This window comes from Microtus pennsylvanicus, chromosome 20 (genome assembly GCF_037038515.1).
Source record: "Microtus pennsylvanicus isolate mMicPen1 chromosome 20, mMicPen1.hap1, whole genome shotgun sequence".
Taxonomy (NCBI): domain Eukaryota; kingdom Metazoa; phylum Chordata; class Mammalia; order Rodentia; family Cricetidae; genus Microtus; species Microtus pennsylvanicus.
In genome coordinates this window covers 9,268,724-9,292,245 of record NC_134598.1, presented here as the reverse complement: position 1 = coordinate 9,292,245, position 23,522 = coordinate 9,268,724, and the positions used below count along the sequence as shown (strand labels likewise).

General features: G+C 48.5%; 3 protein-coding genes across 4 annotated transcripts; 1 reads left to right on the top strand and 2 right to left on the bottom strand.

Annotated features, from left to right (window-relative positions):
- The first annotated feature begins 1,727 nt into the window (after window positions 1-1,727).
- Mars1 (methionyl-tRNA synthetase 1) lies at window positions 1,728-17,402 on the top strand. 2 transcript variants are annotated; one of them, XM_075954073.1, is made up of 22 exons: window positions 1,728-1,960; window positions 2,674-2,764; window positions 2,909-2,987; window positions 3,065-3,199; window positions 3,958-4,033; window positions 4,417-4,589; window positions 4,750-4,856; window positions 6,370-6,486; window positions 6,594-6,797; window positions 7,857-8,058; window positions 10,072-10,146; window positions 13,463-13,633; window positions 13,846-13,941; window positions 14,028-14,145; window positions 14,464-14,677; window positions 15,572-15,703; window positions 15,784-15,888; window positions 15,970-16,156; window positions 16,638-16,709; window positions 16,902-16,925; window positions 17,011-17,103; window positions 17,187-17,402. In XM_075954073.1, the coding sequence occupies exons 1-22, from the start codon at window positions 1,852-1,854 to the stop codon at window positions 17,331-17,333; spliced, it is 2,727 nt and encodes a 908-aa protein (XP_075810188.1). In that variant the 5' UTR covers window positions 1,728-1,851; the 3' UTR covers window positions 17,334-17,402. The 2 variants fall into 2 exon arrangements, with proteins under 2 accessions (XP_075810188.1, XP_075810189.1); XM_075954074.1 differs by lacking the exon at window positions 16,902-16,925 and having other exon boundaries at window positions 1,737-1,960.
- Ddit3 (DNA damage inducible transcript 3) lies at window positions 17,341-18,167 on the bottom strand. The gene is made up of 2 exons (XM_075954078.1): window positions 18,030-18,167; window positions 17,341-17,817 (listed from the first exon to the last, which is right to left on the bottom strand). The coding sequence occupies exons 1-2, from the start codon at window positions 18,165-18,167 to the stop codon at window positions 17,452-17,454; spliced, it is 504 nt and encodes a 167-aa protein (XP_075810193.1). The 3' UTR covers window positions 17,341-17,451.
- LOC142838579 (DDIT3 upstream open reading frame protein) lies at window positions 18,148-23,445 on the bottom strand. The gene is made up of 3 exons (XM_075954079.1): window positions 23,383-23,445; window positions 20,468-20,515; window positions 18,148-18,187 (listed from the first exon to the last, which is right to left on the bottom strand). The coding sequence occupies exons 1-2, from the start codon at window positions 23,443-23,445 to the stop codon at window positions 20,474-20,476; spliced, it is 105 nt and encodes a 34-aa protein (XP_075810194.1). The 3' UTR covers window positions 18,148-18,187; window positions 20,468-20,473.
- Between the last annotated feature and the right edge of the window lie 77 nt (window positions 23,446-23,522).

Sequence of the window (23,522 nt, the reverse complement as noted above, 5' to 3'; positions counted from 1 at the left end):
TTTCCAGGCCTGCATAGGTCTCTTGTAGCTTATGCTAGCTTGCAATAGAGGCAGGTGGATTGCATTTCTGATCTTTTGTCTCCACCTTCCCAATGCTGGGATGGCAGATGGGTGTGCCAACCTGGCACTATGGAGTGAACCCAAGGGCTCGTACACACTAGTCTACATTCCCGGCTCCTAAATAATACATTCTCACTAGTCACACCCTTTGTAATTGGTGGGTATCTACGTATCTACAATAATTTCCAATTTTTTACATTAATACATTATTTTTTTCCCCCAGACAGGGTTTCTCCTGGAACTCACTCTGTAGACCAGGCTGGCCTCGAACTCAGTGATCCACCTGTCTCTGCTTCCTCAGTGCTGGGATTAAAGGAGGTGCCACCAACGCTGGGCTTTTTTATTTATCCTATTTATACACCTAGGCCGCAGCCTCCCTCCATTGTCCCTCTCCTCCAGTTAATTTCCAATTTGACAGTAAAGTTAGCTCACAATTCCCTGACTACAAAACTGATTTCTTTAAAAATTATTTTTATTTCATGTGTTTTCATGTTTTGTCTGCATGTATGTAAGTGTGAAGGTATCCCCTGGAACAGAAGTTATAGACAGTTGTGAGCTGCCATTTGAGTACTGGTACTGGGAATTGAAAACCTGGGTCCTCTGGAAGAGCAGCCAGTGCTTTAAACCGCTGAACCATCTCTCCAGACCCCGAAAACTGATTTTTAAAAATATGATTTTTAAAGATAGATTATTTAGGAGCCCAGGCTGGCCTGGGACTCGGTATGTAGTCAAGAATGACTTTAAACTTCTGAACCTCCCTGTCTCTACGTTCCAAGGGCAGGCTATACAGGTATGTGTACCTCGGAGGTCTTAAAACACTGATGCTGGGGGCTGGAGAGATGGCTCAGTGGTTAAGAGCATTGCCTGCTCTTCCAAAGGTCCTGAGTTCAATTCCCAGCAACCACATGGTGGCTCACAACCATCTGTAAAGAGGTCTGGCGCCCTCTTCTGGCCTTCAGGCATACAGACAGAATATTGTATACATAATTAATTAATTAATTAAAAAAACCCCTGATGCTAGGTGATGTTGGCTCATGCTTTTAATCCCAGTACCCGGGAGGCAGAGGCTGGCAGAGCTCCGAGTTCGAGGACAACCAGAACTGTCACACAAAGACACCCAGTGTGGACAGAACTGTCACACAGAGACACCCAGTGTGAAAACCCAAAACCAAAAAAATCCCGACAAAAACAAACGCCGCCCCCCCCCAACAAACCACTAAACAAACAAACAAACACTGATTAGCGGCATCAAGGAGGCTCTGAGGCTAAAAGCACTGCCACCAAGCCTGACCACCACAGTTCAATCCCTGGGGCTCATGCGGCCGACAACGGGACTCCTGAAGGAGTCCTCCGATCCCGGCGCGCACGCTCTACCACGCTCTCACCTCCCTGTCCATACAAGAATTAAAAAAGAAAATTCTTAATAAGTTGAATCGGCGAGTGCGAGCAGCAGCAATCATGACCGCCACCTTATCGATCACCAAGATTAGAAAAAGAAACCACTCGGGTCACGGCCCTCGGCTCACTTAAGGGCAGCCGGCTTTAACCGAGGATCTCCGAGCGGCCGACCCGAAGTGCCGCGCTAGCCCCCACGGTTGACTTCCGGGGTCTCGTTGGTAGCCATTTCCTGTTTTGTAACGGTGCATGATGGGATAAAGAGTCGGCTTTCCCGGAGTCGGCTGCGAGCGTCGGGCCCACCTAGAACTCCATTTCCCGTGATACCTAGCAGCGGCCGCTTAACCCAGGAGCGGGAGGCCGGTTCCGGTTGCATCAGCGTGGGCTCCGGGCGAGATGAGGCTGTTCGTGAGCGAGGGCTCCCCGGGGAGCCTGCCGGTGCTGGCTGCTGCCGCGAGGGCCCGGGGCCGAGCGGAGGTGCTCATCAGCCCCGTAGGCCCCGAAGGTACTCGAGTTGCTACTGTGGGCGGAGGGTGTGGGGAGCGTGCATCTCAGTTGTCTGCCAAACCCCAGTGCCAGTCCCCCAATCACTCTGCAGTACTTTTGGTCACTCCATTCCCCTTTTCTTTCCTTGATCTCTCTTTCAAAGTTACTTAATTGTCCTCACTAGACTCTTCCCTTGGTTTTAGCCTAGTTGATCCTGCCTCACTCCGCTGTCTTCTTAAACCTTCTTTCCCACCTGTCATGCAACTCCCTCCAGCGCGTTCACGCATGATAACCGCCCACCACCCCTTTGTCCCGTCGTTTTTTTTCGGGAACCCCTCCCTCCTCTTCTAGGACATCAGTGCAGACACATGCACATCCGGCCCTTTGAATTTTACCTCTTCTTATTCCCAGCCAGTTTTGGGGCGACTTTTTACGCGTTCTCTTGTCGCATCGTCTCAGTTCTCAGTGCTGCTCTGGCACTGTGATCGCAGGTCAGTGCTGGCTCTTGCTGAAGCGCTCACTGCTCGTATCCACTGCCTCCTCTGTGTTGGCTCCACCTGTTGTTTCCAGCTGGCAGTCTCCACTGAACACTTGCTGGCTTCTCCAAACTCCAGACCCACCCCCCTTTTAGTGTTGCTATGAAAACTGCGTCTCCCTCCCGCCCCGTCCAGTGTAAAATTGTCAGATAATTCCTTTTCTTACCCCTGTTCATTCATTTTCCTCTGTCTCAAGAGTGCGTGGTGCCGTTCTTGACCCGGCCTAAGGTCCCTGTCTTGCAGCTGGATAGTGGCAACTACCTCTTCTCCACCAGTGCAATCTGCCGGTCAGTATTGGTTCTTGGTGTGGGGAGGTGGCTGGATCACTGACCTTTTTGTGCCCTTATTTGGAAATACTTTCTCAGAGGGTTCATACATGAACTACACAAAAGGAACCCTTCAGTTTTAACTTGTGTTCTCTCCGTGGGCAGATACTTTTTTCTGTTATCTGGCTGGGAACAAGATGACCTTACCAACCAGTGGCTGGAGTGGGAAGCCACGGAGCTGCAGGTAGGATTCATGCACCAGGGAGGGCAGGCTGCCTTTCTTTTGTACGAACATCCTGACCCATGTTCCCTGTGTTGTAGCCAGTTTTGTCTGCTGCCCTGCACTGTTTAGTGGTTCAAGGCAAGAAAGGGGAAGAGGTGCTTGGCCCGCTTCGGAGAGCCCTGACTCATATCGATCACAGCTTGAGTCGCCAGCCCTGTCCTTTCCTGGCCGGGGTGAGTTGGTCTTGATATGTGGTTTGTGGAAGCCTGACGGTGTAGGACTTAAAGGGAAGACGGTATTCAGACCCCCACGACCAATTATTAGCATTATAACCATGACACATCACTTAACTCTCTAATTAATCCTTACTGTTTTTTCCAAACAAGGTTTCTTTGTGTATCCCTGGCTGTCCCAGATGGAATTTGATCTGTAGATCAGGCTGACCTGGAACTCAGAGAATCTGCCTGTCTCGCCTCCCAAGCGCTGGGATTAAAGACTTGCTCAACTTGATTTTTTTACTTCACTTGTAAAATGGAAGTAATTCCGTTTCCTTATGTAGAGTTACTGTGAGGGCAGTGTCATCTCACCTAGTACTCGGCCGTGGATGGTAAACACTGGATGTGGTGGCGCAGACCTGTACTCCTAGCCCTGGGGGGTAGAAGCAGGAGGATCAGAAGTTCAGAGTCATCCTTGGCTACATAGGTTCAAGACCTGCTAGAACTATGTGAGACCTTATGTAATTAAATAAACCAGTTATAAAGGTACATTCCTTTAATTCCAGCACTTGATATAAAGCTGGATGTGGTGGCTCGTGCCCTTAATTCCAGCACTTTGAGGCAAAGGCAGGCAGATCTCTGCAAGTAAGTGCAAGGTCAGCCTAGTCTACATGTCCATGTTTCAAAAAATAAAACCACACATTTTCGCGATTATCAGTGGAAATACATGAGTGCTTCAACTGTGTACTTTCTCTTTTTCCTCTTTCTCCAACTAGGACACAGAATCTGTGGCTGACATTGTTTTGTGGGGAGCGCTGTATCCATTACTGCAGGACCCAGCATACCTCCCTGGTGAGAATTGGTTTTTTTGTTTTGTTTTTTTTCAGACTGGGTTTCTCTGTAGCTTTGGAGCCTGTCCTAGAAATCTCTTGTAGACCGGGCTGCCCTCGAACTCACAGAGATCCACCAGCCTCTGCCTCCTGAGTACTGGGATTAAAAGCATGCGCCACCACCACCCGGCCCTGGTGAGAATTGTACAAGTCACATCATCCCAACCCCAGGCGCTTGGTGCAGGGCTCTAGAACAGTCAGGTACTGAGTATTCACTTTAAGGTACAGTTTAGAATGTGGCCAAGGGCGCTGGGGAAGGCGCCTAGAGAAACTTCCAAAGGAGAGGAGCTCTACTCCTGCCTGCCCAATCTTGATCCTGTTCTCCCTTTTTTGCTATACCTACAGAGGAATTGGGTGCCCTCCAAAGCTGGTTCCAGACCCTGAGCACCCAGGAGCCATGTCAGCGAGCTGCGGAGACTGTGCTGAAGCAGCAGGGCGTCCTGGCTCTGCGACCCTACCTCCAGAAACAGCCCCAGCCCCGCCCTCCTGAGGGGAGGGCTGTCAGCAATGAGCCTGAGGTTTGAAACAGGGCAGGGGCTCCCAGAGCCTTAGGGCCTTGGGTAGGAGGTGGCTAGGAGGCAGACATTGATTGTGGCCACCTTTAGTAGTTAGAGAGCAAAGAAGTGAGGTTTTCTACCTTGGTGGCCCCTCATGGCACGGGGCTCTGTTCACTCATAGGAGGAGGAGCTGGCTACCCTGTCTGAGGAAGACATTGCCATGGCTGTGACCGCTTGGGAAAAGGGTCTGGGAAGCTTGCCTCCACTTCAGCCCCAGCAGCACCCAGTGTGAGTAGACATCGAAAATGGGGCTTGGGGTCATAGCTGGAAATCGTTGTGGGGTGACAGCAGCCCCCTCTTTGCTCATGGAATGTCGATCCCAGTAGTCTGACCGCAAACTTCATTGTGTAGAACATGACACTGAACTCTTTATCCCGAGTGCTGGAACAACAGAAGTGAATCAAGCTAGGTCTCTCTTAGAAAGTGCTACTGCCGGGCGGTGGTGGTGCACGCCTTTAATCCCTGTGCTCAGGAAGCAGAGGCAGGCAGATCTCTTGTAGGTTTGAGGCCTGTTTGGTCTACAGAGCAAGTTCTAGGACAAGCTTCAAAACTCCAGAGACCCTGCCATGATTAAACAAACAAACAAAAAGTGTTCCTAGATGAGGGAGCAGCGGGATGGCTTGGTGGGTGAAGCACTTTATGCACAACCTAGATGACCTGAGTTCAACTCCCAGAACTCACAGAAAGATGGAAGGAGAAATGGATTTTACACAGTTGTTCTCTGACCTCCAGATGTGTGCCGTGATGTTCCTGCCCTACTCAAAAATAGTGGTTTTTGCTTTTTTGTGTCTTTTTTTTCTTTCAAACGTATCTGTTTTCTGTGTCTGACTGTTTTGGCTGTATGTATGCTACATGCATGGTTCCTATGGAGGTCAGAAGAGGGCATCTGATATCTTGGAACTGCAGTTAGAGATGGTTCTGAGCCACAGTGTCGGTGCTGGGAATTAAACCTAGGTCCTAAGAGCAAACACTCTTAACCCCTCACCTATCTCTCTACTCCTCATCCCCCTTTGAGACTGGCCTGGGTCTCACAGTGTGGACCACACTGGTCTGGAACTCACAGAGCTCTGTGTCCGCCTCCAAGTGCTAGTGTTAAAGATGTGTGCCACCATGTCTGCCAAGAGATAAACATTTTTACATGTTTGTACTGGCTAACGTGTTTAAATGCCTAAACAGAAGAGAAGTCAGTTAGCATTGGCCTAACCTGTAATCCCAGCTACTTGGGAGACGGAGGTAGGAGGAGACAGCTTGGGCAACTTAGTTAGACCTTGTCCTAAAAGGTAAGACGAGGGCTGGGAGCCTCATGTGGTATCATATGCAGGTTAGTCCTAGCAGGCAAGGGAACCAGGAGGTTAGGCCAGCCTTTGCTATACGTGACTCTATAGTTAAGAAAACATCCACTAATCAAACAGAAAGGTTCAAGGTTAGACCTTCCAGTACTGGTTAGCTTCTTGGGAACAGAGAATGACAGGCAGACACATCCCAGGGAAGTTTGCGCCCGAGAATAAGCTAAGGTCATGAGAATGGAAGGAGCTGTTGGAATGGGCATGTGCAGTACCCAAGCAGGGCAGGAAGCTTGCTGGCTGAGCAGGGCCTTACGAGCAGCTCTAGGATGATAGTTCTGTGGATCCCTGTAGGAAGGACTGACCTGAGGCACTAGGTTTAGTCTGTCGGTGTTCTGCGCACTGCGCTTTTGTGATACTGCATCTCCGCTGCGGACTAGTCTCTTCTTTTTCATCAGGTTGCCTGTGGCTGGAGAAAGGAATGTGCTCATCACAAGCGCCCTCCCTTACGTCAACAATGTCCCCCATCTTGGAAACATCATTGGCTGTGTGCTCAGTGCTGATGTCTTTGCAAGGTGGAGCCAGTTGCTGGAGGAGAGTTCTCTAGAGGGAGGGGTGGGTCCTAAGGGAATAGGATGGAGGGCACTGGAGGAATGCCCATAACCACCGTGTCTCCTTCTAGGTACTCTCGCCTCCGCCAGTGGAACACCCTCTATCTGTGTGGTACAGATGAGTATGGTACGGCAACGGAGACCAAGGCTATGGAAGAGGGGCTAACCCCACAGCAAATCTGTGACAAGTACCATGCCCTCCACGCCGACATCTACCGCTGGTTTAATATCTCATTCGATACTTTTGGTCGCACCACCACTCCACAGCAGACCAAGTAGGTTCCTGATAGTGAGGCAGAGCAGACTGAGAGCTGAGACTAGGGGTAGTGAGCAAACCTCGGAGACAGGCCCAGGGTGGCAGACTGGGGACCACTCAGACTAGCCCCAAGTTCAAACATGAAAGACTGACTGAGCTGGTTGTGGTCAACCCTCCTGAGCTTGGGTTTTCAGCGTTGCCCTGGACTGTACCCTGGGTGGTTTTCAGGCCTCAAGAAGGTCCCATGTTTACAGAACCCAAACAGGGACTAGGGCCTAAAAGAACACCCAGGAAGGGAAGAGAAAGGACTTCCTTGCTTTCCTTCCCTTGGCTGCCTAGAAGTCTTTTTAAGACAGGGTCTCACTGTGTAGCCCAAGCAGGTCGCAAATTGTGGCTGTCCTCTTGCCTTAGATTTGCAAAGGTTGGGATTATAGGTGTTTGCTACCAAGTTCAATTTTGGGTCTTTAAAATGATCCCTGTCTCCCCAGGCGGTGATGGCGCACACCTTTAGTCCCAGCACTCAGGAGGCAGAGGCAGGCAGATGTCTGTGAGTTTGAGGCCAGCCTGGTTTACAGAGCTAGTTCCAGGACAGGCTCCAAACTGACAGAAAAATTCTGTCTCTGGGGGGGGAGGGGGAACAACCCAAAAACCCAGTCCTTGCCTAAGTATATTTATAGCACTTAAATCCATTCTTCCTCTGCCTGGTAAAGTCCTCACGGAAGCTGCAGACAGATGGATAGTTGATGGTGCTGAGAAGGAAGACTAAACTGGGGGTGGTTACCGCTTGTAATCACAGCGTTGAGAGGAGGAGGCAGAGGATCAGGTTTAGTATGGTGGTCAATGTTGGCTGTGTGAGACCTGCCTCAAAACCGAATGAAACCAAAACTACGGGCAGTTGGAGAATCATGAGAGCCTCTGGGCTTGTCCAGTAGGCTCTCATTAGGAATAGGTGGCCTTCGTCCTGGGAGGCCTTCTGCCTGATGAGTTTGGGTCTCTGGTTAGAGCAGCAAAGGAAGGCGGGTTGGGGGGTGGCAGTCCACACTCCTGGCTCTTTCTCATCCCTTGCTGACCTGGCTAGAATCACCCAGGACATCTTCCAGAGGTTGCTGACCCGGGGGTTTGTGCTGCAAGACACTGTGGAGCAGCTGCGCTGTGAGCAGTGTGCACGGTTCCTGGCTGACCGCTTTGTGGAGGGTGTGTGTCCCTTCTGTGGCTATGAAGAGGCCCGAGGTGACCAGTGCGACAAGTGTGGCAAGCTCATCAATGCCATTGAACTCAAGGTAAGAAGAAGATCTCAAGGGAGCCCAGAGGAAACACCTGTTAATCTCTTGAGCAGAACAGGGAAAGGATACTCGGTTTTGTTCTTCTGTGGGGGCTGTGGGCTCTGATGGGCAGGCTCCTCCTCACTGTGCCATTGCAGCTCTGGGCTCTGATGGGCACACCAACTATTAAAGGACACTGTCCATTCACAATTTTTATTTATTTTGAATCAGGGTTTCACTTTGTAGTCTGGCTGGCATGGGACTTTCATTATATATTATACTGGTCTGGAACTCACTGAGCTTCACCTGCTTCTGCCTTCCAAGTACTAGCATTAAAAAAGTGTGTGCCACCATGCCTGGCTTGGGTTTTAATATTTAGTACCTAAGATCCTATGCTAATTCCTATATGGGCAGTTAATCTGTGGTTGCATGGTGCTAGAACATAGGCAGGTTGGCTTTAGTTTAAGGTTAATTTAGATCAGTGCTAATTTAGATGATTCTTTTTTTCTCTTTTTTAGACAGGGTTTCTCTATGTAGCTCTGGCTGTCTTAGAACTCTGTGTAGTCCTGGCTGGCCTCCAGGAATGCACCTGCTTTTGGCTCACAAGTGCTGGGATTAAAGGCATGCATCACCACACCTGGAAGATTATTCTTTTTTTCATAAATACTTTTGATGTCCAGTCTAAGTTGCTCGTTTGTTGATTTACTTATTTAATAGTTGTTTTTGAGTCCTTCTAATAGGCCAATTACAGACTGGGAATGAAGGAATGGACAGGACAGGCTTTTATCTCACATGGGGACACTGAGGAAGTTTAGACATTACTCTAGTTGAGTGGGTTGCTGCTGTGTGGAAAACTGATGGGCCAAACCAAAGAGGAGTGAGGAGAAAGCTCTGGAAGCTCAAATGCAAAAGATGATGTTAGATTAGTTTCTGTTAGGTCACTAGTACAGAGAAATGGGGGAGATAATAGCTTTGGGGTATGTCTTAGAGGACGAGTGCGGGGAGTCAGATAAGGGTGACTTGAGGTTCTTGGCTTGTGTTGGAGGTGCAGATCAGTGGTAGGCTACTTGGCCAGCGTGAGTGAGAGCCTGGTTTTGAGCCCTAGCAACATGTAAGGGAAGATGGGAACTTGGGTAGATGGTGGTGCCATCTGTGATACAGGCAAGATGAAGAGAATGAGGTGCGGAGCTGAATGCAGCAGTACTGTTTGCTTTCGCTAAGCTGAGGTGCCTATAGATGTCTTAAAAAGCAGTTGGAATAGATGTGGGCTTCAGAAGAGAGATCCTGAGACCGTTACTGTGTCTCATCTTTAGAACCTCAGATCGGGGTTGGCAGGATGGATGAGCAGGTAAAAGCATTTTTCTGCCGAGCCTGGCAACCCAGAACCTATATGGTGTGAAGGAAAACTGTCCTCTGATCTCCATGGGCTCACACTCACACACAAGATAAATACATCAAAACAGAGCAGCCCCCCTTAGATCAGCCGTGCAGGGTTGGCACACACCTGCAGTGTCAGCCCTCAGGAGACGGATACAAGGGGATCTGGAGTTTGAGGTCAGCCTTTGAGAGACCCTGTCTCAAAAACAACAATAAAGAGCTGGGTATGCCTTCAGTCAAAGCCCTCGTGGGGCAGGGGCTGGTGAGTCTCTGGACGTAGACCAGATGCAGCTAGTCTACATACTGAGAGCCACGGCTCGCACTCACTAGCGCCATTTCCCAGTGTCTGTGGTCATCTTCTACTGCAGAATTAAGTACTTCTTGCTATTTGGCTTTATAAAGGCCCATGCTTGTGCCCCAGGCATGCCTCCTTTCCTTTCCTGGTTGTGACCTGGGAGAGGAGCTGTGTGTCTTGCTCGTTTTCCCTTGCACAGCTGAGTACAGTGCATTGCTCTGCAGCTGCCCTCGGCTGAGAACACTCATTGAGTGAGAGCAAAGGCCAGAGTGGCTGCGGTGTGCAGACACCATCCCTCCGTGCCCCTCAGCTTGCCTGCACAGTTCCCCTCACCCCACCTGGATCACTTCTCTTTACAGAAACCTCAGTGCAAAGTCTGCCGGTCGTGCCCTGTGGTGAGGTCCTCCCGGCACCTGTTTCTGGACTTACCTAAGGTGAGTCAGTCTTTCCCTCAGTCTGCTCTTGAGGAGTCTTCAGCCTCCTCTCCCTGCCTCAGCTACTCTCAGGTGGTTTCGTTTGGTCTAATTTTAGGTGTGTACCACCATGCCCAGCTTTTTAATTTAGTTTAGTTCTTTCGTTGTTCCTATTTTGTATGTATGCTGTATGTGTAGATGCCCAAGGAAGACAGTAGAGGGCATCAGATCTCCTGAAGCTGGAGTTAGTTCAGCAGTGAACCACCCAGTGTGGTGCTGGGAACTGAACTTGGGTCCTCTGAAGAGTATTTTTATTTCTAGTTAACATTTTCTACAGCCGGGGAACAGAGGTTGTGGAGTTCAAGTCGCTGTGTTCAACAACTGGTATTATGACAGCGACTGAGTGTGGTACCGCATGCTGCCGGTCGCTAAAGTGAAGCAGGAGATCCGGGCTGCAGGGACTTACAGCCAGTCTTTGCTACACATACTAAGATTGTATTTCAGAAAGTAATAAGCTAGCAGATTATTGTGATGAGACAGACTGTTTTCCCAGCAGGGTGCCATTACAGCTCAGGAGGGACTTAGACTCTTGCTGTTTAGCTGCAGATGATCTTGAACTCGGATCCTCCTCCCTCTACCTTCCAAGTACTGGGTTACAGACAGACACACAACCAGACAGACACACAGCCAGGTCTAGCTGTGCTTCTCATATTCTAAGTTAAAAAAATACTTTCTTTTTATGTTTTTTTTTTTTTTCAAGACAGGGTCTCACTGTGTCGCTACACTAAAGTCATGCCCCACTACACCTGGCTAATATTCTAAATTTTTTAATTAATTAATTATGTATGCAGTGTTTTGCTTTCATGTATGCTGCACACCAGGAGAGGGCACCAGATCTCATTACAGATTGTTATGAGTCACCCTGGGGTTGCTGGGAATTGAACTCAGGACCTCTGGAAGAGCAGCCAGTGCTCTTAACCACTGAGCCATCTCTCAAACCCCCATATTTTAATTTTTTTGTTGTTGTTTGGTTTGGTTTGGTTTGGTTTTTCGAGACAGAGTTTTTCTGTAGCTTTGGAGCCTGTCCTGCAAGTTGCTCTGTAGACCAGGCTGGCCTTGAACTCACAGAGATCCACCTGCCTCTGCCTCCCAAGTGCTGGTATTAAGGGTGTGCACCACCACCGCCCAGCTAATATTTTTCTTTTTTAAAAATGTTTTTATTTTATGTGTGTGGGAGTTTGGCTGCGCGTGTGCCTGTGCAGCACATGTGTAGTGGTTCTCAATATGTGGGGTGCGGCCCCTTTGAGGGGGTCGACCCGTCCTTTTACAGGGTGGCTGAACCATCTCATATCCTGCATACCAGGTATTTACATTACAATTCATAACAGTAGCAAAATCACATTTGTGAATTATGATGTAGCAACGAAATAATTTTATTGTTGGGTGTCACCACAACATGAGGAACTGTATTAAAGGTCACAGCATTAGGAAGGTTGAGAGCCACTGCCTTAGAGAAACTGAAATGGAATTAGATAGTTATAAGCTGCCATGTGGGTCCTGGGGGCCAAAGCCAAGTCCTCTGCAAAAGCAGTAAGTATAGTTAACCACTGAGCATCTCTCCAGCCCCCAACCTCATTGTCTTGATGGTCTTGTAATACTTCCTTGTGTAGATACACTTCAAACACCGTATTTAGTTATCTAAACTGCGGGGGTTAATTTTCTTTAATGTTTCAACTTTCTTTAAAAATTAAAAGCATGATTACATCATTTCCCCCTTCCCTTTCCTCCCTCCAACTGCTCCCTCTCAAGTCTGTGGCTTCTTCTTTGTTTTTGATACATACATACACACATATATGTATATATATAATATGTAATGTATATATATTACATAAGTATACAACCTGTTGAGTCCATCTAGTTTTGCTTGTATGTAATATGATTTCAGAACTGACCATTTGGGAATTAATGTTTTTACAACATTGAGTCATTTTGGAGGTTACGTATTTGTAATCCCAACAGTAGAAAGCAAGTAGAAGAATTAGGATTTCAAGTCCAACTTTACCTACATATTTGAAACTAGATTAGTGAGATCCTGTCTTGAAAAAAACACAAAATGTTTGGAGAGATGGTTCACTGGGTAAAGACACCTGCCACCTGTCCCTGATACCACATACTAGAAGAAAAGAACCGACTCTGACTCTGGCTCCACATGTTAGCTTGCGCATCCATGCTTGCGCGCACACACACACACACACACACACACACACACACACACACACACGAAATACAGAGAGATGCTGGGCATGGTGGTGTACACCTATAACCCATCACTTGGCAAGTATATGCTGGAGGGTTGTGTGTTGTGGCCAGTGTAGGGGACAGATTGAGTTCAAGACCAGGCTAAATAATAAGACTTTGTCCCAAAACATCCAAGGACTTGGTACTGGAAAGACAGCTTAGCCTTTAAGAACACTGACTGGCCGCAGGGTGGTGGTGGCGCACACCTTTAATCCCAGCACTTGGGAGGCAGAGGCAGGTGGATTTCTGTGAGTTCAAGGCCAGCCTGGTCTACAAGAGCTAGTTCCAGGACAGGCTCTAAGGTTATAGAGAAACCCTGTCTCGAAAGAACACTGACTGGGGGTTGGAGAGATGGCTCAGAGGTTAAGAGCACTGGATGCTCTTCCAGAAGTCCTGAGTTCAACTCCCAGCAGCAATATGGTGACTCACAACCATCTGTAATTCAACCTGGTTCCCTCTTCTGGCCTATAGACAGAACAATGTATACATTATAAATAAATAAATTCAGAAGAAAAAAAAGAACACTGACTGTTCTTCCAGAGGACCAGCATCTACATTGTAGTTCACTGACCTGTAACTTCAGGCCCAGGGGATCTAAGGTCCTATAGTGGCTTCTCTAAGCCATGTGTACACATGATAACATGGACATACCTTCAAGCAGAGTTCCCATATTCATAGAAAAGAAACTTAAGAAAACCAATAAAAATCATAAAATCTTGAAATAATCTATCTCAGTGTAGAGTATGTGCCTGTCATTCTCCAGTTCCTGACCTCCAGCCCAGTTCTCTCCCCTCTGCTTCCTGAGCAACCGCGTGAAGAAAACACATGCCACTGGACTGTTTAATTTCAATGTAGTTTTGTGTTCCCAGACAATATGTATACATCTATAGACTTAAATGAATCATTTTGTCAAATAAATTTGTTAATTTCCTAGATGTCCCTGAAGTCATGCATTTTATGTTATATTACCAGCTATTCCACAACATCGGCACTCACGCCCCATGTCTGAGATAGTCCTGTCGCCCCGTTTTTGTCTTAGCTTGAAAAGCGGCTGGAGGACTGGCTGGGGAAGACCTTGCCTGGCAGTGACTGGACGCCCAACGCCCGGTTTATTATTCGTTCTTGGCTTCGAGATGGCCTCAAGCCACGATGCATAACCAGAGACCTCAAATGGGGAACCCCTGTGCCTTTGGAAGGTTTCGAGGACAAGGTAAATAAATACGCCTCATCCTTTAGTCATGACCTAAGATGCTCAGCCTCGGCTGGTGCTGTTGACCTCACATGGGGAACTTTGGAAGTTCCTGTGCCTTTGGAAGGTTTTGAAGACAAGGTAAATACCCCTCATCCTTCAGTCATGACCTAAGATGCTCAGCCTCGGCTGGTGCTGTTGACTTTGGTTCATTGTTGTTGGTTTCCCTCTAGGTATTTTATGTCTGGTTTGATGCCACTATTGGCTACCTGTCCATCACAGCCAACTACACAGACCAGTGGGAGAAATGGTGGAAAAATCCAGAACAAGTAAGCAGGCCTTAGCCTGTCTGTGGGGACAGGGTGTGGAAGAGGGTGGGAAGTTGCAGGCAGTCTCCTCCAACGTATTCTCCTAGGTGGACCTTTACCAGTTCATGGCCAAAGACAATGTTCCCTTCCATGGCTTAGTCTTCCCGTGCTCAGCCCTAGGCACTGAGGACAACTACACCTTAGTCAAGAACCTCATTGCCACAGGTGAGTTCCCTGGCAGAGGACGAGGAGGGTGCTAGGGAAGAGCCTGAATGGGACTGGAGTCTCAGCGTAGGTCTTGAGATGAAATAGGAAGTAATTAAAGCATGAGGATTCATCCAAAAGAGGGAAAACAGAACTTGAAAGCAAAGATATAAAGCTAAAACTATTATAAACAAAGAGAAAAAAAGGCCAGAATGGGAGCATGGAACTCTATGCCCTTGTCAGGTCTTCAAGAGAGGTGTTTTTGGACACTCAGCATTGAGAGAAAGGGGAAGTGGCAGTGAGGGAGGGGTGTGATTTGAATCCTTCTGTTTTGTCCAGAGTACCTGAATTATGAGGATGGGAAATTCTCTAAGAGCCGGGGGGTAGGAGTGTTTGGAGACATGGCCCAGGATACAGGGATCCCTGCTGACATCTGGCGCTTCTATCTGCTCTACATTCGGCCGGAGGGCCAGGACAGTGCCTTCTCCTGGACAGACATGATGATTAAAAACAATTCTGAGCTGCTGAACAACCTGGGCAACTTCATCAACAGGTAGGAAGGATCCGGTGGAGAGGTGTGCACTAACGAGCAGCTGATAGAAAGGCAGTGGGGAAAGCTGGTCCTGTGGGTTAGGATGGCTGCCGTGCCGGCATATGCTGACCTGTATTCTTGAGGCAAGCTAGCTGGAGGTAGGTGCCTTGGCAGAGTTGGTCAGCAAGTGAATCTTTGTGAGTTATATTGTGTTTGTCAAATTCAGAGCTCTGAATTTCATCCTCTACACACAAGCTTGCAGATATGCTCATGCCCCCCCCCCCATGACTTGAGACTCTTCAGAGTTCTGGACCTTTAACTGGGCCCTTAAACACATTTAGCAGTCTTCATTAGACTATCTGTTAGCTTATAACACACTTCAATTTGGTAATTCTAGATATTTACTTCTAAAAATATATAATTGCTTAACTCATTTCTTTATTGAATCACATTTTTTTTCAAGACAGGGTTTCTCTGTGTAACAGTCTTAGCTGTCCTAGAACTCACTCTGTAGACCAGGCTTTGCCAGCCTCTGCCTCCTGAGTGTGTGCGTCACCACTACCTGACTTCAGAATCACATTCTTAGGAGAGGGAGAGGAAAATGTAAGATTTAAGCTTTACTTCCAGTTTGAGAGCCCAGGGATGCCACAAGAAAGAAGTGTTTTGGTTTTCTGACATGTATGCATTGTTTGTGTGTTGGGTGCTATTGACACACTGCAGTGAACACCATTGTGCAACCTGAGTCAGTTCTTCCTCCACCGTGTTGACTCCAGGGATTGAACTCAGGTCATCGGGCTTGGTTGGCAGCCTTTCTCTGCTGAGCCATCTGCCTGAGCATGAAGAGGTATGGAAGTGGGATGATGTTTCCCTAAGGAACTGGGCAGTAACTCTGTCTTTTCTCTCCCCCACCTCAAGAGCTGGCATGTTTGTGTCTAAGTTTTTTGGGGGTTGTGTGCCTGAGATGGTGCTTACGCACGATGACAAACGCCTGCTGGCCCACATCTCTTGGGAGCTCCAGCACTATCACCAGCTGCTGGAAAAGGTTCGGTAAGTAACTTGCAACAGTCACATAGTCACAACCACTGCTGAGGTTGACAGTCCCATGTACTTGCCACCTCCCTTCCCAGGATCCGGGATGCCTTGCGCAGTATCCTTACCATATCTCGACATGGCAACCAATACATTCAAGTGAACGAGCCCTGGAAACGGATTAAAGGAGATGAGGTGGACAGGTGTGTTCAGGAGCTATGGCTGGCTAAAGGAATTAAGTGACATGCTGTGTCTTCTTGGTGACTTTCTCTCTTTTTCCTCAGGCAGCGGGCGGGCACGGTGACAGGTGTGGCAGTGAACATAGCAGCCTTGTTATCTGTCATGCTGCAGCCTTACATGCCCACAGTGAGCGCCACCATCCAGACCCAGCTCCAGCTTCCCCTCCCAGCCTGCCGCATCCTTGTCACCAACTTCATCTGTACCTTACCAGCAGGTCACCGGATAGGCACGGTAGGTCTCCTTAATGTTAGCAGAGCTGGCCAATTCAAATTCTTGTTTTTATGGGGCTGCCTTTGGGGTGAGATCAGAGACCTAACTGTCCCTGGCTTTGAGGTGTGGGGGTTCTGCAGCTGTTCTCAGAATCCCTCTGCAATTCTGAACTTGGGCTTCTCATAGAAGGTTCTTGTATCGGCTTGTGAGTACAGTGCTGTCCATATATCCTTACTGCTGTTGATGGCAGAAGCCAGGAACGGTTGAAGATGACCATGGCGAGCTGATCTCTTCGCCGTTTCCTGACACTAACCCTGTCTCCTCTCTATTATCATCCACTTTCCACTCCACTGAAGCGCTGGCCCTTCACGGGGACTGCTGCCTTCTGTGAACCCTGAAGCTGTCGGGCATCTGCCCAGTGTAAAGCATCTGCGATCGCTAAGTGTCAGGAAGGGTGGGGCAGTGGAGGGTATCAGTGACTGATTCTGACATGTCTCCACAGGTCAGTCCTTTGTTCCAGAAACTGGAAAATGACCAGATTGAAAATCTGAGGCAGCGCTTTGGAGGGGGCCAGGTGAGCAAGCTGGACTGTGCCCTCCCCGGGCAGGCACAGCAGTGCCACCATAATCCCCCCCAAGGCCGTCCTCTGGCCTCTCCTCCCACCTTTGGCCTGGCTCCACCATAATCTCCCCAGGCCGCCTTCACTCCTCACCTCCCACCTTTGGCCTCGCTGCCTCCTCACTTGAGTTTTCCTTTCCTGTCTTAGCTAGAAGAGTCCTCGGAGTTAAAGGTAACCATTTCCTCTGAGCTGTTAGTCAAACTGGACGTCAGAGGAAGTTATAGCAGCAAGTAATAAATCTCCTGCTCTTCTCCAGGCTAAAGCGCCCCCCAAGTCAGCAGCTGCGGAGGCAGTTCCAACAGCTGGGCCTCAGCAGATACAGATGCTGATGGATGAAGTGACCAAACAGGTATGGAGCTTATGACCTGAGCAGGGCTGGAGGTGACCAATCCTGCAGGTCCTCCCTGGCCTCACTTCCCATCCCTCTCTTAGGGCAACATTGTCCGAGAACTGAAAGCACAAAAGGCAGACAAGAACCAGGTTGCCGCAGAAGTGACTAAGCTCTTGGATCTAAAGAAACAGTTGGCTTTGGCTGAGGGGAAACCCATTGAAACTCCTAAAGGCAAGAAGAAAAAGTGAGAGGACGTGTTGTTAGAAAGTCCCTTTACTGGGTATGGACAGTAGTAAAGAATGTACATTATCTACATATACACAGGCTGAGACCCTTGTTCTTCTGACTCGGGCCACATCCAACTGTTCATGCTTGGTGCAGATTTACCATGCGGTCGATCAGAGCCCGGCGAGTGGCCTCTACCTCCCTGGTCAGGCGCTCGATTTCCCGCTTGAGCCGCTCATTCTCTTCAGCCAGCTGGGCCACTTTCCTGTCATTCTCCTGTTCTCTCTCCTTCATGCGTTGCTTCCCACCCCGGGCTGGGCACTGACCACTCTGTTTCCGTTTCCTAGTTCTTCCTTGATCTTCCTCTTCCTCCTGAGCCATAGAGCTCTGACTGGAATCTGGAGAGCGAGGACTCTGGGAGGAGCTTGTGATCTCTGCTGGTCCTGGCTCCTCAGTCAGCCAAGCTAGGGATGCGGGGTCAAGAGTAGTGAAGGTTTTTGACTCCTCCTTTATGGAAGTAAAGAAAGGGAGATGGATATTAATTGCGGAGAGGCATACATACTCCCCAGTTTTGTGGATCTTTTGAAAGAGGCCAGACTCAAACTCACTAAACTTAGGCTGGCCATTGAAGCAAGCCTCTCGCCTCCACTTGGCAAGTGCCAGGATTACAGGTGTGCACTGCCCTTCTTGCCCATCTCCAGACTAGCATTCACACTCACCTCTTCGTTCCCAGCGGATGAGATATAGGGACCCCCATTTTCATCTGAGGACAGCACCTCCTGCAGATCCTCGTACCAGGCTTCCAGCTCCCAGCTGGACACTGTGTCCAAGGTGAAAGGCAGGGACTCAGCTGCCATGCCTGTGGTTGGACTGGGTTCTAGAAAAGGACATACAGGGTAAAGGTTCCACTCTCCACGGTTGGTAAACTCATGCCTGTTTTAACACTTAGGATTTAAAATTTACTAATTTTGTGGGTCAGTTAGGGGCCTGGGCTGTCAGTCATTGAAAGCCACATTGGCAGGGGGTGGGGATGGAAAGCCATAGCCTACAAGTTCTCTGACCTCCACATGAATACCATTGCATACACACGGGCACACAATATAAATGAATGTAGGAACCGGGAAACGGCCGAGTACCTGTCACCAACAAAGCCTAATAATCGAGGAGGTTTGATTCTACCAAGTCATCTAGTACAGGAAAGAACTGACTCCCAAAAGCTGTCCAGCCCTTCTCATGCACACTATGGCCAGCACCCCCACAACACAAAAATAAATGTAATTAAAAACAAAACACAGGGCTGGAGAGATGGCTCAGTGGTTGAGAGCACTGGCTGTTCTTCCAGAGGACCTGGGTTCCATTCTCAGCACCCACACGGTGGCTCACAACTGTCTCTAATGGGATCTGATAGCCTCTTGGCATAAAGGTGTACATGCAGATAGAGCACTCATATCCAAAACTAAAACCGCCAGGCCGTGGTGTTTAATCCCAGCACTCAGAAAGCAGAGGCAGCAGGATCTCTGCGTTTGAGTCTACAGAATAAGTCACAGAACAGCCAGGGCTACACAGAGAAACCCGGTCTTAAAAAACCAAAATAATTAAGAAAACCAAAAATCAATAAATATAAATAAAATATCGTGTAGTAACCTTTCTATTATTTTGTTTCTATAGTTTTATGTGTACACATGTGGTCACATGAGTGCAGTGTCGGGGGTGGGGGGAGGCACTGGATCTGGAGCTGGAATTCAGCTGTGAGCCACCTGATGGGGATACTGGAAACCCAGCTTGGGCCACTGGAAAAGCAAGTGTGCTTAACTGATGTTTTCTCCCCAGCCTCTATTTCCATTTTTCTTTGTTTGTTTTGGTTTTTCATTATTTTTTTTTGTTGTGCTGGGAACTGAAGCAGGCCTCTTATATATGCAGATATAACAAACTACCAGGACTGAAGAAAACATGCAGCACATTTTGTGTGTAGTCTTGGAGATCAGTCAAACCTAGTGTCTCACACACAAATACTGAACCATACCCCAGTCCAGCCTGAACACACTTCAGGTCTGTTCGTTTACCTTACTGTCTGCATCTATGTGTGTGTGAGTGCCTGCATGTATGTGTGTGAGTGCCTGCATGTATGTGTGCGAGTGCCTGCATGTATGTGTGTGAGTGCTGCACATGGAGGCCAGAACAGGGAATGGGTTCCCTGGCAAGTAGACTCAGATGGTTTTAAACTACCATGTGGGATCTGGGAGCTGAACCCAAGTCCTCTGCAAGAACAGCAAGTGCTCTTAACCACTGAGCCATCTCTCCAACTCCTAAGAACATACTTTTTATTGAGATATAGGGTCTAACTATAGCTAGCTCAGGCTGGCCTTGAACTCATGATCCTCTTGCCTCTGCCTCTCAAGTTCTGAGGTTACAGGTATAAGGAATTACGCTTGGCTATGCATATATATTCTTACAGGATTCGAGTAAAAGCATTTAACTCACTTGGGAACACTGCTGGTGAATTCCAGGGATAATGACTAAGCCACTTGTGTCCCTTTCTCATGTGTGGGGAAGCTTGAGCAAAAGGTCCTTGGGGTTTTGATGTGGAATACTCCATATGCTATGTATGTATGTATTATGTTTTATTAACATTGGTTAATAAAGAAGCTAATTTGGCCTATAGCCAGGCAGAATATAGCTAGGTGGGAAATCCAAGCAGAGGTACAGGGAGAAAGAAGGTGGAGTCAGGGAGACACCAGCAGCTGCTGGGGAAGCAAGATGTGAGGTAACAAGCCACGAGCTTTGTGATAAATTATAGAATAACAGAAATGGGTTAATTGAAGTTCTAAGAGCTAGTTAATAATAAGCTTGAGCTAACAGGCCAAATAGTTGTAATATTAAGCCTCAGAGTGGTGATTTGGGAACTGGTGGGTGGAAGAAAAACCCAGTCACAACCTTGGTGTTGACTGAACTGGAAAGACAAACCTATTGCCATTGTTGAGTCTGGCTGTGGAGCCAGCTTTCAACCGGGAAGTGCTCTAAAAATAATTCTAGGGGGTCAGAGAAAGCCAAGGTCTGACAGTAAAAACTTGTGCAGATCACACCTAACTACTGCCCCAGCAAAGCAGCCCTAAGCAGCATTGGGAGTTGACTCTGAGAAGGGGTTGGTTAAGTTTACCTATTTTCAGGTATGGTGATGTATGAAGGTACACTTCCTTCTGGAACACTGCAAAGAACAAAGATAAATGTTTACTGTTTGAAAGGAAGAATCAGTCCCCGACGGGGACCCAAAAAAAAAAAGGAAGAATCAGGTTCTCTACCTCCAGCCTCGGACCCTTCTCTAACCCCCCCCCCTTTTTTCCTTGGTTTTTCAAACCAGGGCTTCTCTGTGTAGACCAGACTGTAGTTTTTTTCTTGTATTACACACACACACACACACACACACACACACACACACACACTCTGACGCCAATTCCAAGGACAGGCAAGCTTGATTTATTTTTAGTTGCTGACATTTGTAGTCCTGATTACATAATAGCAAAGTTCTAGCCAACTAAGCCTTTTCTAAACTCAAGATGGACCTCAGATGTGCCAGAGGGAGGACTCAATTCCAGGGAGGGGAGAAATAGGGCACTTGCTGCAAACGCCCTGCTCCATTCTCACGCTGGCAGCCTCTGGTCTAGGCCCATTCAGGCCCTCCAGTTCTGCTGTCTACTTTCTTCTTTTGAATGTCTGGGAGGCATTACAGTTACAACAATGTCCTGCTGGGCTTTCCTTTCCAAGTTCATATCGTTCTAAGTGGCAACTCTAGTTGCTTAAAGCCAATTAAAAAAAACAAAAAAACAAAAAACAATCTCCTTGCTTCCTCCTCTCACACTCCACAACTCAGTCTAAAGCACTGGCAACTTTAATACATTCTTTTTTGTTTGTTTGTTTTTTGGCTTTTCAAGACAGTGTTTCACTCTGTAAAAGTACTAGCTGTACAGGCTGGCCTGGAACTCACAGAAATCCACCTGCCTCTGCCTCCGGCGTGCTGGGATTAAAGGCGTGCACCACCACCTCCCAGCTAAGAAATTCTTTTTAAGTACCTAAAGCCTAAGTATTTCTATTACATTATTTTCAAATGGAAATCAATTTATCACCCCTCTCCAAGCCTCCAAGAGAGTTCCCGTTTACTGCTTTCCAAGACAGGGTGTCACTATGTAGTGGCTGTCCTGGAACCCAGTATGTAGACCCAAGCTGGCCTCCAACTCACAGATTTGATTGCCTCTGCCTGGGATTAAAGGCCTGTGCCATTATGCTCTAATAAAATCTCCTATTTGTGTTTTGTTTGTTTGATTTTCAAGAGAGGGTTTCTCTGTGTAACAGTAGTCCTAGCTGCCCTGAAACTAGCCTTTGTAGACCAGGCTGGTCTCAAACTCAGAGATCCGCCTGCCTCTGCCTCCCGAGTGCTGGGATTAAAGGCGTGCGCCACCACCGCCCAGCTGAGAACTCCCATTTCTATTGTCTTTTATTACTTTATTTTCACAGCTAGAGGTTGGCCATAAGAGTCCTCTATCTAGCAGGCAAGCAATCTACCACTGAGCCACACCCCCAACCCTTTCCTTTTGTATTCGTTTATTTTGCGGATTCACTATATAGCCCTGGCTGGCCCCAAACTCAAGAGATATGCCTGCCCCTGCCTCTCTGAGCGTTGGAACTAAATACACGTGAGCTCAGATCCCTCCAGTGGCTTCCTGTGTCATGACTGTTGAAGACTAACATTCTGAGACCCTTCAAGGCTCTACACGATCCACCACCCTATCTCACGATCCACCACCCTATCTCACGATCCACCACCCTATCTCACGTTCACTCCAGTGCAGCCCACTGTCCTGTTCTACCAGGTGTGCTCTGGCTGCTCCTTCTGGAAAGCTCTTCCAGTTTATCTGCATGGCACATGCTGGCCTTCTGTGGGTCTTTCACTTGCGATCCCAGTGAGGGATTCCTGACAGGAACAAAGCTCCAGCCACAGTCCTGAGCACTCTATTCTCTGCTTTTGGTTTTTCCCATGGTGCTTTAGCTTTCTGCAGAAATATAAGCTGTTGAGAGCAGTTTTACCTTTTGCTCCTAGTATACTCTGGGTCCTCAAATGCTTGGCACATAGTAGGTGCTTATTAAGCATTTGTTAGGCATAAATACGGGGGGGGGGAACCACTCCCCCAATTTCCCTTAAAGAGAGAGGAGGATTAAGCCCAGAGGCAGAGACCGAGCTGCCTGTCTCTGGGGACTGGAGATGCAATATTGCCCCGAGTGTTTCTCTGCAGGGCAGTCCTCTGGGGGAAACTCCCTTGGTCTTCCAGTGTGTGGGACCTGGCTTTCATCAGGCGGAGCCCCAGGCCAGAGGGTGCAGAGACAAACAGTGGGCCGGCCTGATGCAATGGTTACAGAGATCTGATAGGAGACAGGACCGAGGAAAGAGGCAGAGATAACCCCGGGAGAAGCACAAGACCCTGGAGAGATCCCAAATAATTCCCACAGTTAAAGAGGTCCAGGCTGCTCTCTTGTTCAGAAACCTCTGGGGGGCGGGAGAGAAGGGGAAAACCCATCCATGCTCCTCCCACCAGCACCCCCACACGCAAAGGTCTGTAAATCTCTAGGGTTCTCTTGAACGTTAGGGTCAGCAACTAAAGTGGCCATGCTGGCCCCTGAGGCGCTTGAAAGTTGGGGGTAATGAAGCCGTTGGAGAAGAGGTAGTTCCCTATATGGGGGTGTGTCCTGCTGCTCCGCCTTCCCCTGGACTGGCCTAAGATGGCCCGAAGTTCGCCTTATAGAGAATGAAGTTCTCGAGGGCAACCGGAGGCCCTTTGCCTAAGGGCACAGCGCACAGACCAACTCGAGGCGGGGAACGGTGATGCAATTGCCCAAAGGCAGAGGGGCCTGAAGGCACAGCTCCTGAATTAGGGATTCCCCCGCCTTCACCCCTCCCTCCGTCTACAAGCTCACTGTGGAAGGGGTGGGGCTACATCCGCAAGAGCAGTCGGCCCCAACTTTATGGAATCGCTATGCGGGTGAGGACGGGAAGGTAAGGGGTAGACAGGGGTCAGTACTCGCCTCTCTCCTCAGGTTCCGGCTTTTATTTTGGCTATGTCGCGGCCACCCGTTCATCTTCAACATGATATGATCGACGTGTTAGACTCGAGCTACTGACCTCCGGGGCGCAGAGCGAACCTCTTTTACGTTGACCTTCCCCT

What these genes read in the sequence shown, in the direction of transcription:
- Mars1 (XM_075954073.1), top strand. Translation starts at nt 1,852, where the DNA reads ATGAGGCTGTTCGTGAGCGAGGGCTCCCCGGGGAGCCTGCCGGTGCTG. An exon ending in CCTGTCCTTTCCTGGCCGGG is followed by an intron (nt 3,200 to 3,957) that starts GTGAGTTGGTCT and finishes TTCTCCAACTAG; the next exon opens with GACACAGAATCTGTGGCTGA. An exon ending in CAAGAACCTCATTGCCACAG is followed by an intron (nt 14,146 to 14,463) that starts GTGAGTTCCCTG and finishes TGTTTTGTCCAG; the next exon opens with AGTACCTGAATTATGAGGAT.
- Ddit3 (XM_075954078.1), bottom strand. Translation starts at nt 18,167, where the DNA reads ATGGCAGCTGAGTCCCTGCCTTTCACCTTGGACACAGTGTCCAGCTGG. An exon ending in CATCCGCTGGGAACGAAGAG is followed by an intron (nt 17,818 to 18,029) that starts GTGAGTGTGAAT and finishes ACTTCCATAAAG; the next exon opens with GAGGAGTCAAAAACCTTCAC.
- LOC142838579 (XM_075954079.1), bottom strand. Translation starts at nt 23,445, where the DNA reads ATGTTGAAGATGAACGGGTGGCCGCGACATAGCCAAAATAAAAGCCGG. An exon ending in GCCGGAACCTGAGGAGAGAG is followed by an intron (nt 20,516 to 23,382) that starts GCGAGTACTGAC and finishes TGTTCTTTGCAG; the next exon opens with TGTTCCAGAAGGAAGTGTAC.